We start from the raw sequence: 15,662 nt of genomic DNA on the forward strand, positions 1-15,662 counted from the left end.
CTGAGTCAAGATTTGTAGAAGGTAAGGGACTGAGCCAAGTGACTTGTAAAGGAAGAGAATTCCATGCTGCAGCCCAAAGGCCATGAGGCAAGTGGGTACCTGACATGTTCAAGAAATAACCGAGGAGCCACAGTGGCTGGTGGAGTAGAAAGAGTCTAAGGGAGAAAGGAGGAGATGAGATCAGAAATGCATGGATCTGGGGGTGAAAATGGAGGCAAATTATTATGAAAGACACTGTAAAATACCCTTAGAGACTATTTTAAGAATTTCATTTCTTATTCTGAATAAGAAGGAACCACTGAGGGAGTGATATGATCTGACTTAGATTTTAACAAGATCATTCTGGCTGCGTTGGTGCGAACGGGCTAGGGAAGCAAGGGAAGATGCAGGGGAGCCATGACAGTAATGCAGGCTACAATATCGGTGTATTTTCTTCAAGTTTTCAGTTTTATATTTGTGTCATTACATTCTGAACTTAGTTCTCACCAATATTTATTATTAATTCTTTAAGAAAAAAATTAAGGAAAACAAATTAAAAACTTTATTCACGTAGTCTCCCACTAATCTCAGATTAAGACTATTTCATTCATTTTAGTTTGGGTTTTATAAATGATAGATATAATAGATACTTGTCTTAAAATTAGCTGTAAGAATAAAGTTTCAATCTTACATCGTTTTTAAAAAGTTTTTTCCTAGCGTATTAGTAGGAAAAGTCCTCTTGGAAAAAAATAATAATTGGAGAACATGGATATGATCTGGATAGTTTGATTTGGGAAACAAGATTAGAATTCAGAAACATTAACATCCAGCTTTAATTACATGGTTTGGTAGGTTTGTTGTGTTTCGTAATAATGAAGAAGGTGCTATACTGATTTTTCACTGAGGAAACTATGGTAGAAAATCAAAATGCAGAGAAAGCAGTCCCTCATCATCAGCTCTAGTGGAACTTACTGTATATGGGATTTCACCATTAAAAATTTGTAAATCAAAGAATTGCTCTATTAGCAGCTTCATTAGTGATTCAGAAGCTCAGATTAGGTAACAATTTCTCCGGAAAATTTTATCAACTTGTAATAATGAAATTCTTTGTAGTCAGAGCATTTTGACTTGGCATTTTATCTCTTCACAACCACATTGAGATGTTTGAATCAGCATTACTTAGGTATATATTCCCAGATCTCTCTATTTTGCTATATATTGAACGTTGCACTGACTTCAAAGTACTGTCAGCTTTCGTTTGTCCTTTGCTTGCTCAGAATAATTTAAGACATTAAAGTCATCTATCAAACTTGATCATATTCAGACCAGATCAATCCTGGGCCTGTATGGAAACAAATTATAACCCCAAGGTTTATTAGTGGACTTAGAATAAGTGAACTCATTCTAACAAGTTAATCAACTTAGGTAATATTATCTTAAGACAGATGTGTAGATGTTAAATGAATCTGGGGACTTCCCTGTGGTCCAGTGGTTAAGACTTTGCCTTCCAGTGCAGTGGGTGTGGGTTCGATCCCTGATCGGGGAGCTAAGATCCCACATGCCTCGTGGCCAAAAAACCCAAAAAAGTAAATAAAACAGAAGCAATATTGTTTCAAATTCAATAAAGACTTTAAAAATGGTCCACATCAAAAAAATCTTTAAAAAATAAAAAAAAAATAGATAAATAAATGAGCCCGAAGTTATGCTTAAAACACGGCCAGATAGTAAAACAGGTTTTCACTTTCTAGATGTGTATTCACAGAATATGCAGAACGATCGTTAATTAGGTGAGATTTTAGGATCAAGTAATTGGTTTTGGTGAACATATACTTTTAAAGTATACAAAGAAAAGAAATGGACTAAACTCTTGAGGGATAAGGAGAACTGTTGCAGGAAGCATATACTGGTGAACATATATTGATCAAAATACAATTAAGTGTAGTAGCATTGAGGCCTCCCCCCAAAATCATTAAGTGGTCACCCAACAATATGTACAGATCAATTAAATTAGGAAAAATAGTGTCACCATAACCAAGAAAAAATAAAAGCCAACACCCTGATGACTATTATTTGGATGCATTTTAGAAACAAAAGAGAAAATATCTACAGAAGTAATTTATCAGACGTAGGTTAGAGATCTTCAGAAGGATAGCTGATGTGAGGAGGATAAGGAGAGCTGAAATGGCCAGAAAGGTTACTGGATTTTGTTTATAAATACAGATGTTTGAATTATATGCAACCATGAAAGGCATGGCTGTGTCAAAAACAAGGTTTGCTACTTAGATCTGAACACACTAGGGATCCACAGAGGCAGTTGGTTACTCTGGGCTACAGTGTGTGGCCACCAGCAACAGGAGTAACTCTCAGTGGTAGTTCAACCACAGGACCACCCAATTACATTTTTTGGGGTAGTGTGTCTTTTTTATAGCCAAAAAGGTAGGACTCTTTCCCAGTTTTTGAAGACTGTATGACCAGAAGTTGGAGCTTTATTTCAGGGAACAAGGTTCAGAGCCTTTATAGGGAACAAGGAATGTATGTTTGTGTATGTGTGTGCACACATGAGTGTGCGTGTGTGCACACACATGTAGTTTTCCTTTCAGATCTAATATCAGTTGATATTTAATGACAATTGATTCTGGGATTTAAGATGCTAGTTTTAGGATCCTTTACTGTATATAAAGTGTTATTTGGAAAATACATTGAGAAGATGAGAGCAAAATTTACAAGCTTTATCAATATATATAATTAGAGACTACGTTGTTTTTTCTAGTACATGTGGACACTTCCTAAAATTGAGTATATGTTAGGCCACAAAGAGTTGGAAAACAAATACCAAAGAGTTGAGGTGATGCAGACCACTTTCTTTGTCAACAGTATAACAAGGTTGCTAATCAGCTATAAAAATATTAAAAGAAAAAAACCCCAAATCTGTGTTGTTTGGAAACTAAAAATACATCTCAAGTCATGCCTCAAAAAAATGAATTATGAAAAATTATAAAATATTTAAAATTGAGTGACAACTAAATCACTCTATGTCAAAACTTGCATGATGCAGCAAAAATAATTTTTGAGGGAAATTGTACAGCAGAAATGAAGAAAGAAAATTGAGATGCTGAACATTCAACTCAAAAAGCACTCTGTTTTTTTCTATCTTTTTACATTATAAGAGAGAAAATTATAAAGAGTAGAGCAAATATTTAATGAAATGGAAAACAAGGAGATAATGAAAAGGATCAATTAAAATAAAAGCTGGCCAATCCAAAAATGGGCAGAAGACCTATATAGACATTTCTCCAAAGAAGATATACAGACTGCCAACAAACACATGAAAGAATGCTCAACATCATTAATCATTAGAGAAATGCAAATCAAAACTACAATGAGATATCATCTCACACCAGTCAGAATGGCCATCATCAAAAAATCTAGAAACAATAAATGCTGGAGAGGGTGTGGAGAAAAGGGAACACTCTTGCACTGCTGGTGGGAATGTGAATTGGTTCAGCCACTATGGAGAACAGTATGGAGGTTCCTTAAAAAGCTACAAATAGAACTACCATATGACCCAGCAATCCCACTACTGGGCATATACCCTGAGAAAACCAAAATTCAAAAAGAGTCATGTACCAAAATGTTCATTGCAGCTCTATTTACAATAGCCCGGAGATGGAAACAACCTAAGTGCCCATCATCGGATGAATGGATAAAGAAGATGTGGCACATATATACAATGGAATATTATTCAGCCATAAAAAGAAACGAAATTGAGCTGTTTGTAATGAGGTGGATAGACCTAGAGTCCGTCATACAGAGTGAAGTAAGTCAGAAAGAAAAAGACAAATACCGTATGCTAACACATATATATGGAATTTAAGAAAAAAAATGTCATGAAAAACCTAGGGGTAAAGCAGGAATAAAGACGCAGACCTCCTAGAGAATGGACTTGAGGTTATGGGGAGGGGGAAGGGTGAGCTGTGACAGGGCGAGAGAGAGTCATGGGCATATACACACTAACAAACGTAGTAAGGTAGATAGCTAGTTGGAAGCAGCCGCATGGCACAGGGAGATTGGCTTGGTGCTTTGTGACAGCCTGGAGGGGTGGGATAGGGAGGGTGGGAGGGAGGGAGACGCAAGAGGGAAGACATATGGGAACATATGTTTATGTATGACTGATTCACTTTGTTATAAAGCAGAAACTAACACACCATTGTAAAGCAATGATACCCCAATAAAGATGTTAAAAAAAAATAAAATAAAAGCTGGGTTTTCTTCTTTTAAGGCTAATAATATAGACAAACTTATTACAGGAAAGACAGTGAAATAGAGAAGCCATAAATAAAAATATCAAAAATTAAAATTAAGACATTATTACAGACACAAGAGATATATAAGTAATCAGAAAGGAATACTCGGGACTTCCCTGGTAGTCCAGTGGTTAAGACTCCATGCTTCCACTACAGGGGGGACAGGGGGCATGGGTTCGATCCCTTTTCAGGAACTAAGATCCCACGTGCCACGCGGTGTGGCCAAAAAAAAAAAGAGAAAGGAACATTCTAAATTGCTTTTGGCAATACCTTTCTAAACATAGATGAATTGACAATTTTTTAAAAATATAAATTACAATGTCAAATCAAGAATAAACAGAAAACCCAAATAGATTTATCAACAGTTTAAAGGAATACTTAATTATGAAAATGACAATTTCTCCCATATTAAGTAATGAAGTCAATCTATTTTTAATCAGAATTTCAATAGGGTTTTCACTGAACTTGGTAAGATAATCCTAAAATGTATATGGAATATTAAAGGGCCAGGAATAACCTAGAAAAGACTGACAAATTTAAAGTTTTTTTTCAAGCTGTAAACAATTAAAGATACCACAAAATAAGTCAAAAGATAAGCCATTGATTGGGAGAAGGTACTTGCATATAAGTGACAAAAGGATTAACAACTTATTCAAATCAACAAGAAAAAAATAACCAGTAGGAAAAAAAATGGGCAAAAGTATGAATGGGCAACTCACAAGAGAGAATATTTAAATTGCCAGTAAATATGTGAAAATCTGCTGTATTTCCCCAGTGATCAATGAAATCAAATTAAGACATAGTACAATTTCATAGTTATCAGATAGGCAAACGTTTACAAGTGTTTTTAAGCAAGTGGAGAAGGGAGACCACTCGTACTCGTTGATATACTTTATAGGAGTATAAATTAGTACAGCTACCTTGAAGAGCAATTACGTGATTTCTAGTATAGTTGAAGATGCTTATAACCCACTACTCTGAAGTTACCTTTCTAGATGTACATTCTACAGAGACACTAATACATAGTTTTTATGATCAGACATGGGAAAGTTGGAAACTGGACAAGTGTCTGTCAATAGAAAACTGGGTAAATAAACTGTAGTATATTTGTACAGTGGAATACGATACCACAGGTAAAATATGTGAATTAGAACTATATGACTCTAAATGGATAAAACCTGAAAGTGCAGTATTGGGTGAAAAAAGCATTTGCAGCAGGATACAGTATGCATCATTTAAGTAAATTTTAAAACACCCAAAGCAGCACCATATATTTTTAATGAATACAAACAGATACGTTGCTGACATTTTAGAAACATAAATAAGAACAATAATCACCAGTTTCAGCATAGTGGTTAGGAGAAGTTACTTCTGAGAGGGAATAAAAATAAATAAGGTCTTTATTTTTGATGAGTTGGGAGAAAAAGAGACTTCACTTGTAACTTTTCTGAAATAACAATGTTAACTCTAAAAAAATCTAGAGAGTAGATATTTGTTATAATGGTCTCTTCATTTTCTGTGTGTTTGAAGTATTGATATTTCATAATTAAGAGAATTTGTATGCCCAGAAAAACAACACAGAAAATTAATGAAACCAAAAATTGACTCTTTGAGACCAGCAAAACTGATAAACCCTTTAGCCAGAATGTTCAGGAAAGAAAAGAGAGAAGACAAATCTTTAATGTCAGGAATGAGACAAGTGGCATCACTACTGTTTTAGGAGCTATTAGGAGAACAATAGAGAAATATTGTGAAAAAACTGTATACCAGTTAATTTCACAAGTTGGATGAAATGGGCAGATTCCTTGAAATACATAAACTACCAAAACTCACTGAAGAAGAAATAGACATAAACAACTTAAATTTGCACTTAAAAACCTTTCTGTAAATACAACTCTACAACTCTAGACCTCGTATCCCACTGCTTTTATTAAGCATTGTACTGAAGCTTCTAGCCGTGCAGGAAGGCATTAAAAAGAAGGAAAAGGCATCCAGGTTATAAAGGAAGATGGCATGAATGTCTATATTAAATATTCCATAAAATCTAAAGATACTAGAATAAGTGATTTTAGCAAGGTTGCAAGATATAAGCTCAATATACATTAGCAATTGTATGTTTATAAGGAACAAAAATTAGTGAAAAATAAATACATTATTTATAATTGCTTCAAAAATATGAAACACTTAGGAATAAATCTGGAAAAAAAATGTGAAGAACCTGTACCCTGAAAACTGTAAAACATTGCCCATAGATATCAGAGAACTAAATAAATGGGAAGATGTATCATGTTCGTGGGTTGGAAGACTCAATATTGTTATGATGTCAATTCTCAAATTGATCTATAGATCAATTAGATCAATTAGAATACCAACTTTGTTCTTTATAGACATTTTATACAGCTACAGTAATCAAAATAGTATAGTAATGGTATAAAACTAGAGAAAGATCAGTTAAAACAAATCCAGAAATAGACCTGCATATATGTGGACAACTGATTTTCAAAGTAATAAGTTTTCAACAAATAGTGCCTGAACAGTTGGTTATTCCGTACGGGGGCAGTTAACATCAGTATATACTGTGGCCACCTCTTTCATCCCTAAACTTTACCAGCAATCTCATAAACGCATGTTGGCGTTTACATAACCAGGCGAAGGACTTGAGGTGAATCCATCATCAAAAGCGTCTGATGTGAGTCTGAGGCATTGTTATCGCTTAAAAGCAATAGCACTTAAAAAAATTCACACCAAAGCCATAGTAACATTTTTTTAGAGGCCCACAACAAAGATAATCAATAAAGCAGCTAGTTTAGAAGTGCACACTTTGGGGTTCTGTGCTCTAATGGGAAACTACCAACTAATGAATATTTTTAAATAGTTTCAAATATGAAAAGTAATGACCAGAAGAATAATGTTACAGCTCATTATAGTTGTTGGATAGGACTTTTAACAGCATGCTTCTCAGATCGTTTCCTTTGGGCATGTACTTCATCTCTGCTTAAAGCTATTGATGACATCAAGAATAGTTTCCTTGCACATCTCAGAACAAGATGACAATCCTTGGCTTCTGGTTTTTTAAATCAAGCCAACTCAAAACTAAGTTCTGAAATCACTCTGTCTGGGATGCCGTCTTATTACCAGGGTTGCTTGGACCTCTTGGACTGCCTAGGCAAGAGACCCTTCCCTCTGTGGGCACTCACTTTACATCTCCATCAAAGAGGACTGTGTTTCCCTTTAGAGTGGAACCTTTCTGTGGATGTGATTTTTCTAATGAGGTCATGCTACAATATTTATGCCATACAGATTTGTTTTATTTGTGACTCTGAAAATGAACATCTTTGTGGCAGTTTACTATTAAAAAATTTAAATAATGTATTTTCTTGGTAAATCAGGATCTGATTCTAGTATATCTCCCTCTTCCTTTCCCTTTCTTTCCTCTTAAAAGCTTCACTGCATTACCACTCAAAGATGAACAAAGGAGATGAAAGTAAAATAATTTTTTTCAGCTACTAGCCAATTGTATACATTCTTGAAAGGAAGAGGAAGTAGATTAAACTAACATAAACCTAAAATACTCTTACAGGGACTTCCCTGATGGTCCAGTGGTTAAGACTTCACACTCCCAGAGCAGGGGGCTGGGGTTCAACCCCTGGTCGGGGAACTAGATCCCACGTGCCGCAACGAAGACCCAGTGCAGCCAAATAAATAAACAAAAAAATGTTAAAAACAAAAACAAAAAAAACTCTTACATTTTGTTTATGGATAACTAAGAATTGGTCACGTTTTGTTGATTTATAAAGCAGAAATCAGAAAAGAAATGTGAAAATAAAATGAATATAGATGAGGGAGATTAAGAGGTACAAACTTCGTTACAAAATAGATGAATCATGGGGATGAAGTGTACAGCAAGGGGAATATAGTCAATAATACTGTAAAATCTTTGTATGGTGACAGATAGTAACTAGATTAATCATGGTGATTATTTTGTAACGCATAGAAATGCCGAATCACTATATTGTGCACCAGGAACTAACCTAGTGTGGTAGGTCATTTATACTGCAACAAACAAACACACTCAGAAAAAGAGATCAGATTTGCTGTTACCAGAGCGGTGGGTGGGGGGAGGAAGAATTGAATGAAGGCAGTCAAAAGGTGCAAACTCCCAGTCATGAGATAAGTAACTACTAGAGATACACAGTAGAGTAGGATAAATAGCATTCATGCCACTGTATTTTACATGTGAGAGTTGTTAAGAGAGTAAAGCCTGAGTGCTCATCACAAGGAAAAATGTGTTTTCTGTTTCTTTAATTTTGTATCTATATGAGATGATGGCTGTTCACTAAACATATTGAGGTCATCATTTCATGATGTAAGTTAAATCATTATGCTGTACACCCTAAACTTATACAGTGCTGTATGTCAATTATATCTCAGTAAAACTGGAAGAAGAAGAAAAATGAATATAGAGTAACTGCCTTATGAACCATGGAAACATAATGTAGGCAGAGAATACCCAAGGTAATTTAATTCAACTAAAACCCTACTGCACCTGAATGAAAAATCAGGAACTTTTTTCTCTTTAATTTTGAATCCTTATAATAAAGTAAAAGAACATCAATCTTCATATCATGTAGTAAAGCAAGCTTTTATGTTGGTTGAGTGTGTCATGTTTGTTAATTAATTTGAACACATGTAACCTGCAGGTGAAAATGCTTACAGGGACCTGGTGGGGTTATCTGAAGGAGTACAAAACAGTTGTTTAATAGTTCATATTCATTTAAAATACAGTTTCTACATGAGTAGGGACAGAAAAGAGTAAGCCTTCTTTGGTTGATAAAAGAGGAATACTTTGGTCATAAGAACACTAGATTTGTTTGAAAGAAATTAAAGATATGAATATTCATGAGAAGTATTTTTGGAGTGGGAGAGGAAAGGAGATAGCATTTTTAGAATGAGAGTATAAAGTAATACAATTTCCTGGAGAATTTATCTTAGATGAGTAGAGGGTGCCCACATTCATCCCCTACTGAGAAATTAGGAGAAGTAAGTAACTGAAAATCCTTCTGTTTCTTACAAGGAAAATGTAATGATGGTGACTTCTGAGAGTGAGGGTTGGGATTGGGTCACTTTAAAATGCTGCTCTGTGCATTTCTTTGTTCTTCCATTTTCTGTAAGCAAGTGTAATGTTTAAGAATCAGGAAGTCATTGACAGTAGGTGAAGAGTTAAATAGCTGATGTGTATCATGAACCCATTGTTGTTTTCAAATTTAAATGTTGGTCTCTTTTGACATATGTTAATATGGAAAAGTGTAAAAAACAAAAAAAAAACTTCCAGACTTTCATAGTTATTTTATCTCTGTTAGATTTACCTGTGATGTTTGTTTTCTTTTATATGAGGCTTTGTACAGTCTGAATATATTCTACCAACCAAGAAATAGATTTTAGGAATAAAGAAATAAAGCATTCTGGGAATCATTTTTAAAATAAAATGTAATGATAAATGTTTTAGCTAGAGTAGTTTGTCCATTTCTTTTCTGTAATGCTTTTTAGGTTAATGAGAAGCTGCTCGATTATTCTATTTCATATATCACACATTTTCTTCCCCTGAAATGTTTGACAGCTCCAGCAAGAAGCAGCTGCTAATTTTAAGCAGGAAACCTAAACAGCTACCTTTCCAACGAACTCTGTAATAGGCGTCCTGCACAATTTAAAGAGCATAAGAATTTCAAAGAATAAGCAAGTTATTCTGTTTTATAGTCTATATAGAAAAACAGAGCCATTAAATCCCAAAGGCCTAATCTCAGTTTTTATGTTGTAGTGTTACTTTCACACCCAGAATGATTTAAGTTCTGCCATCCTCAAAACCAACCATGGTTAAGAATTTTCTCTTTGCTAGGAAGCTGAATAGAATTTTCTTTCGGTTTTTTTTTTTTTTTGAAAGTACTTGGAAAAATCTCAAGGATGTTTTACATAAAATTTGTACAGAGGTCTTCTTTATTTACATTGTTATATCATCATTTTGTATGATAGAAAATAAAACAAAGCATATTTGATTAACCTTTTTCTTAAAGAGTAGAAGGAAAACTAACTTTAACCCATTTATGATTCAGGGGAATGTATTAGCCAGTGTTTTTTTCAGAGAAACAATCAATAAGAGATACATATGAAGAAATTGTTAAGGCTTAGTGATTCCAAAATCTGCAGAAGGGGATGGCCGGCTGGAGACCCAGGAAAGCCAGGGATTCAGATGAAGTCCAAAGGCGGTCTGCTGGAGAATTCCCTCATGCTTGGGGAGGCTGGTCTTTTTGTCCTGTTCAGGCCTTCAGCTGATTGAATGGGGCCCACTCACATTATGGAGGGCAGTCTACTTTACCCAGAGTTCATCAGTTTAAAAGTTAATCTCAGCCAAAACCAACCTCCAAGTTGGCACATTAACTATCATAGAGAATCTTTTAATATTGCTGACATTTATATTTTCCTGCTGAGTTGTTCTTCAGGACTGTCCTTAGACCTAAGGAGGGCCCTGCTTTGTGTCTTTCCTTTTAGAGGGTCCTGCTTTGGCCCTCATCCAATCACGTCCCTCCTCACAGGGCAAGACCGAGGGACCAAAGTTGTGCGTTCACCAGGAGCCCAAGCCCCCATTCTAGACCACCTTTTAGTTACTCAAGTCCCTGGAATTCCTTACCCAGATAGCTGCAAGCCTGTTTCCAGGGCCTACGTGGGCATCTCCCCCCAAGTGTACGTTCGTGACTGTGTGGACTCCGCTCACCATTACTTCTACAGCGGCCTGTGGGTGGCTGTTAGGAGGCAGGGGATACCTAGATGTGTGAGCTACCCTTGTGCACGTGAGGCCCTCAACACAGAATGGAGCCTGGGGTAGCAGAAGCAGGGTGGGATGAAGGCCATGTGCCTCTTTTCCGTACTTTGCCATGTTCAGGCAGTCTCTAAGGTGTCCAGAATGCTAAACGAGAGCTTCCAAGCCAGTGCAAAGGTATATTTATCAAGATAGTAGGATGCAACAGTTTTTATAGTCACTTTGTTAGCTTGATTTATAACCTTTAAATACTCAGGTGTATGATATATGGGTCTCCATTTGTACATTTGCCCCAGACCTCAAATATCAGAGGCAGATCTTTCCCACTAAGGCTGAGCAAATTCAGAGAATTAGAAGTTGATTATTAAATTTGAAATCTGAAAAGTGTGTCATAAAATCAGGGTGGTGGTTATACCTCAGGGAGAAGAGGTTATGATTGGGGAAGTGCCTGGCATGTTCCATTTCTCGACTTGGGTGTTGGTTACATAGATGCTTATTCTGGTTATCTTGGGCTTTGTGCATTCTCTGTGGAGAATGGATCTCTCTTTAAATTTCTTTTTAAACCTTTAAAAATGTATTGTTCTTAATTAGGAAGAAATCTTATATCTCAGAAAAACTTTTCAATCTTGTCTACCACAGGTTATGTCTTTTCTAGGAATCTTGGCCCAGTCATCAAAATAGAAAAATTAATTTAAACACTTTAGAAGACAGCTAAATACATTATATAATGTCTCTCTGTGTGTTGTACCTACGTCCATGTGTGTGCATGTATCTATGAATATGTGTTTTGGATTTTTGTTCTCAAGGTCTCAGCCAAAGAAGAAACTGAAAGAAAACCCCTCTCCTCTCTTCACATTCTCAGTAGTTCCCATGGGTTAATGACAGAAAATTTTTTCAAGAATGTTTTTTTTTCTTATTTGACTCTTAAGTCTGTGGTTTGTTTATCTGAAAGAACAGGCAATAACAATAAAAGGCAAAGAGGAGTATTCCCTTTGTTCTGTAATTTCATGTTAAAAGAAAACCATTCTGGATATAGTTTCCACATCTAAACGTTCATTATAACAGAGACTCTATTCTTATCTTTCAGGTGTCATTTTCACTGAATAAAGGAAGTAATGAAGAAGGTATGGTATATGCTGGTTCTTGAGGAGCTAGATATGTAAATGTATTCATTTACAGTAGTGGAGACCCCAAAAAATACAATAGATTAATTTAAAAATTATATAAACTAAGTAAAGTACTTTTTTAGTCATTATAATTTTCAGATGAAATCAATTATTTCCTAATTTCAGAAAATAAGGAACATGTTTATTCCTTTTAGGCTAGAAAGTAGTTTGATTGTGCAGTGACGGTTGGTGAAGTACTGAGGTTCCAGCTAGTCCTGATAAATTTTAAGCCTCCAAATGTCTGCATTTAGGAGACTTTATTTATTATCTATCATCATTTTAATGAATCACTCATTTTAACTAAAGATCTTAAAATCAAAATTTATAGTAGGATTAAAAATAGCATTTTTTTAAATTACCATTATTTGAAGCTGTTTTGAGAAACAAGTAAAAATGTTCTGTAGTAAAAATTTCAAAATACAAGCATGTGCGTGTATCATTTGCCTTTTAAAATATTACAAGGCTTTTTTGCCTTTTTGTTTTAATATGAAACTTCAGAAGAATATTCAACTTGCAAGTTTGGAGGAAAAATGAGAACTATTTACTATGAATCGAGTTGTAAGATGTTTAGAAAGGAGCAAATGTATAGACATGATTTCGTGGGAAAGCAAACGATATTCCTTATATGGGAAACTAACAGATTGTTTCTTTGCAATACTATCCCATTTGGGGTATTTGACAGACAGTCAGATTTTACAGTACAGGGTTTTCCTAGACCTTTCATGCCGTAGCTAGGACACTAGCTTCAGTACTATTCGATAAAGACTAAAGTGACCCAGTAAGATGTAGGAAATAAGGTGGGAAGGCTCTAGAATATAAGACCTTAGCCAAATGAGAGAACTTAGGCTGAGAGTTTAAAGGTGAGTGGCTTTAAATATAGAAATGTGTCATACTGAGTTCTGATTGTTTTTATCTGCCTAAATCTTTCCGAAAGGTCTAAATTAAATTTGTCTTATCCTCCTTTCCTCCCCACCTCCCTCTCCACCCCTTCCCTAACACCCTGCTTCCCCCATTTTTAAACACAGATCAAGTATGGCACTTCCTTGGCAAGTGATGAGAACATTTGAAGTTCTGCCATCAGGATTCCAGTCTCTAAAAACTCCAAGACTCCATCTCCCCCAAGTGCTAGAAACAAGCAGATCTATGAGAATTTGCTAACTTCCTTTTGAAACTTTTTTTTTTTTTTCAAACTTTTTGAGATATGCAAAGTGTAAATAAACATTGAAATTTTTGAATTAGTCTCCTTTGGATATTTATTGATGTGGAAAGATGTTGTTGAATTTCATAGCAAAAATTTAGAAGCATTGAGTTTCACCAGTTGCAATTTGCATGCCTGAAGGAACCCAATGATTTTATTAACTTTTTTTTTTTTTTTTTTTGCGGTACGCGGGCCTCTCACTGTTGTGGCCTCTCCTGTTGCGGAGCACAGGCTCCGGACGCACAGGCTCAGCGGCCATGGCTCACGGGCCCAGCCGCTCCGCGGCATGTGGGATCTTCCCGGACCGGGTCACGAACCCGCGTCCCCTGCATCGGCAGGCGGACTCTCAACCACTACGCCACCAGGGAAGCCCTATTAACTTTTATTTCTGTGAGTTAATATAAAAATGATAAATTTAGTAAGTTAATAAGATTTTTATAGATACTATTGCTCTCATTTTCGTACCATATTATGTTTTTTGCGTCCATTGCTGGTGGAGACTTCATTTAGGCAACCTTTGTCCTCTTAATAGTCCTGTGTAAGTGTGTTTACATTTATTCAGGCTCTTTCCTACCATTTATTTTGTACGTCCTAAACTCCATTTGATTCTCATCAGGTCCTCTTAGTTTTACTTCTCATCTCTATGGTGATCACTCCCAAGTCTACATAAGAAGCCCAGGTCTCTCTCCTGGGGTCTGTCTAGCGGACATCTCTTTAAATGCCTTGAATCCGTCTTGTCCAGAACTGAACTCATCATCTTCCCTTTTTCTTGAACAGCGGAATTAACATTCTCCTAGTTCCCCTGTCAGACCCTTGAAGCCATATTGAATCTCCCTTCTCCTCTCTTTACTCATGAAGGTCATCTAAATGTTTCTTTGCCCCCTCCATTCCTTTGCACCCTTACTATGCAGGTTTTCCCCCTTATTTCTCCCAGACTCTTGTAACAGCCTCCTAGCTCTTCTCCATGCCTCCAGATCCCTCCCTCTGCCTCGTTCCCATTGCTCCAGCCCAATTTCATGCCCTCTTGCCTCCTAACCAAGTTGATATCCTACCTCTGGCTTTCCTTCCTGCACATCATCTTCCACATTTCCAAATAGTTATGTTCCTAAAGCATGGATAGTGCCGTGTTAGATTTTTCTCAAAATGCCTTCAATGGCTTTTCATATTCTTGAGAACAGAAATCAGGAATGCCGTCTTTCAGCCATATCATGTTACCCCTTCTCCAAGCACATCTTGTGTTTTGCACATTCCTAGTACTGTGCTTCTGTGGCCAGTTCTGTTCATATATTTTTTCTCCCCTTTTCTTTCTATTACCATAATGCACACATTGCATTTACATAATATGTTTTGTGGTTTACAAAGTACTGCTATAATAGCATTTCTTGAGCGTCTATTGCATGTTGGGCAGTGTTTTAGACGTCGTGCATGCATATACCCTATAAGGTGGAAATTGCCCACTTCACGTTGAGGCTTTGAGAAGTTTAATAACTTGCCAGAGGTCACAGAGATAGTAAGTTTCAGAGCCAGAATTAGGACTCATGACTACACGGCTCTAAATGCTATGGTTTTTTTCACCCTGCTATGCATGCTGCTTCCCTCCTCCAGCCACCTTGTGATGTGGGCAAAGCTCAGAGCATGCCTATTTTACAGATGAGGAAACAGGCACAGAGTTTGTCATTAGCCCAAGTGAAATAGTAATGTTCACTTGAGATGTCTTTGGGAATGTGTGAACCTCTTTGAGGGACATCAAAGAATGTAAGGAGAGAGTCTATTTTTAATTTTATATATTGATAGCTTAAGCTGTGAAAACAATAAAACTTATAGCAAGATATGAAATAGAGAACAACTATTATTTCAATTCCGTTGGCCCTTGAACAACGTGGGTTTGAACTGTGTGGGTCCATTTATATGCAGGCTTTTGTCAATGATAAATACTGCAGCACTGCACGATCTGCTCTGCTACTTGGTTTAATGCGTGGATGCGAACCACAGGTACGGAGGAACCGCATATACAGAGGACGAACTGTGAGTCATACACAAATTTTCGACTTTGGGGAGGGTCTGCACTAAACAATAAGCAAATTATCAAAGGATGGCTTAACGGTTTATGGCATGTGGCATATTAATCTCCTGTGAGTTGGAGAAGAAGCCATGTCTGGTGGGCCTCGTGTGGGGTAACTCACACCTCGTAGATGGCTCCCCTC

At 36.3% G+C, this 15,662-nt stretch overlaps 1 protein-coding gene across 7 annotated transcripts in view; it reads left to right on the top strand.

The window, feature by feature from the left end:
- The window catches only part of PPA2 (inorganic pyrophosphatase 2), an 84,227-nt gene extending 70,732 nt beyond the window's left edge, over window positions 1-13,495 (top strand). For 4 of the 7 annotated variants that reach the window (XM_019927751.3, XM_033856806.2, XM_019927752.3 and 1 more), the window contains 2 exons: window positions 12,182-12,218; window positions 13,286-13,495. In XM_019927751.3, coding sequence (XP_019783310.1) covers window positions 12,182-12,218; window positions 13,286-13,314 — 66 coding nt within the window. In that variant the 3' untranslated portion in view covers window positions 13,315-13,495. Of the gene's footprint in view, window positions 1-3,146; window positions 3,183-3,623; window positions 6,657-8,714; window positions 8,737-12,181; window positions 12,219-13,285 lie in introns of those variants that run through there. The other 3 variants (XM_073805019.1, XM_073805018.1, XM_073805016.1) reach the window with 3 other exon arrangements.
- The last annotated feature ends 2,167 nt before the right edge of the window (window positions 13,496-15,662 follow it).

This window comes from Tursiops truncatus, chromosome 5 (genome assembly GCF_011762595.2).
Source record: "Tursiops truncatus isolate mTurTru1 chromosome 5, mTurTru1.mat.Y, whole genome shotgun sequence".
NCBI lineage: Eukaryota > Metazoa > Chordata > Mammalia > Artiodactyla > Delphinidae > Tursiops > Tursiops truncatus.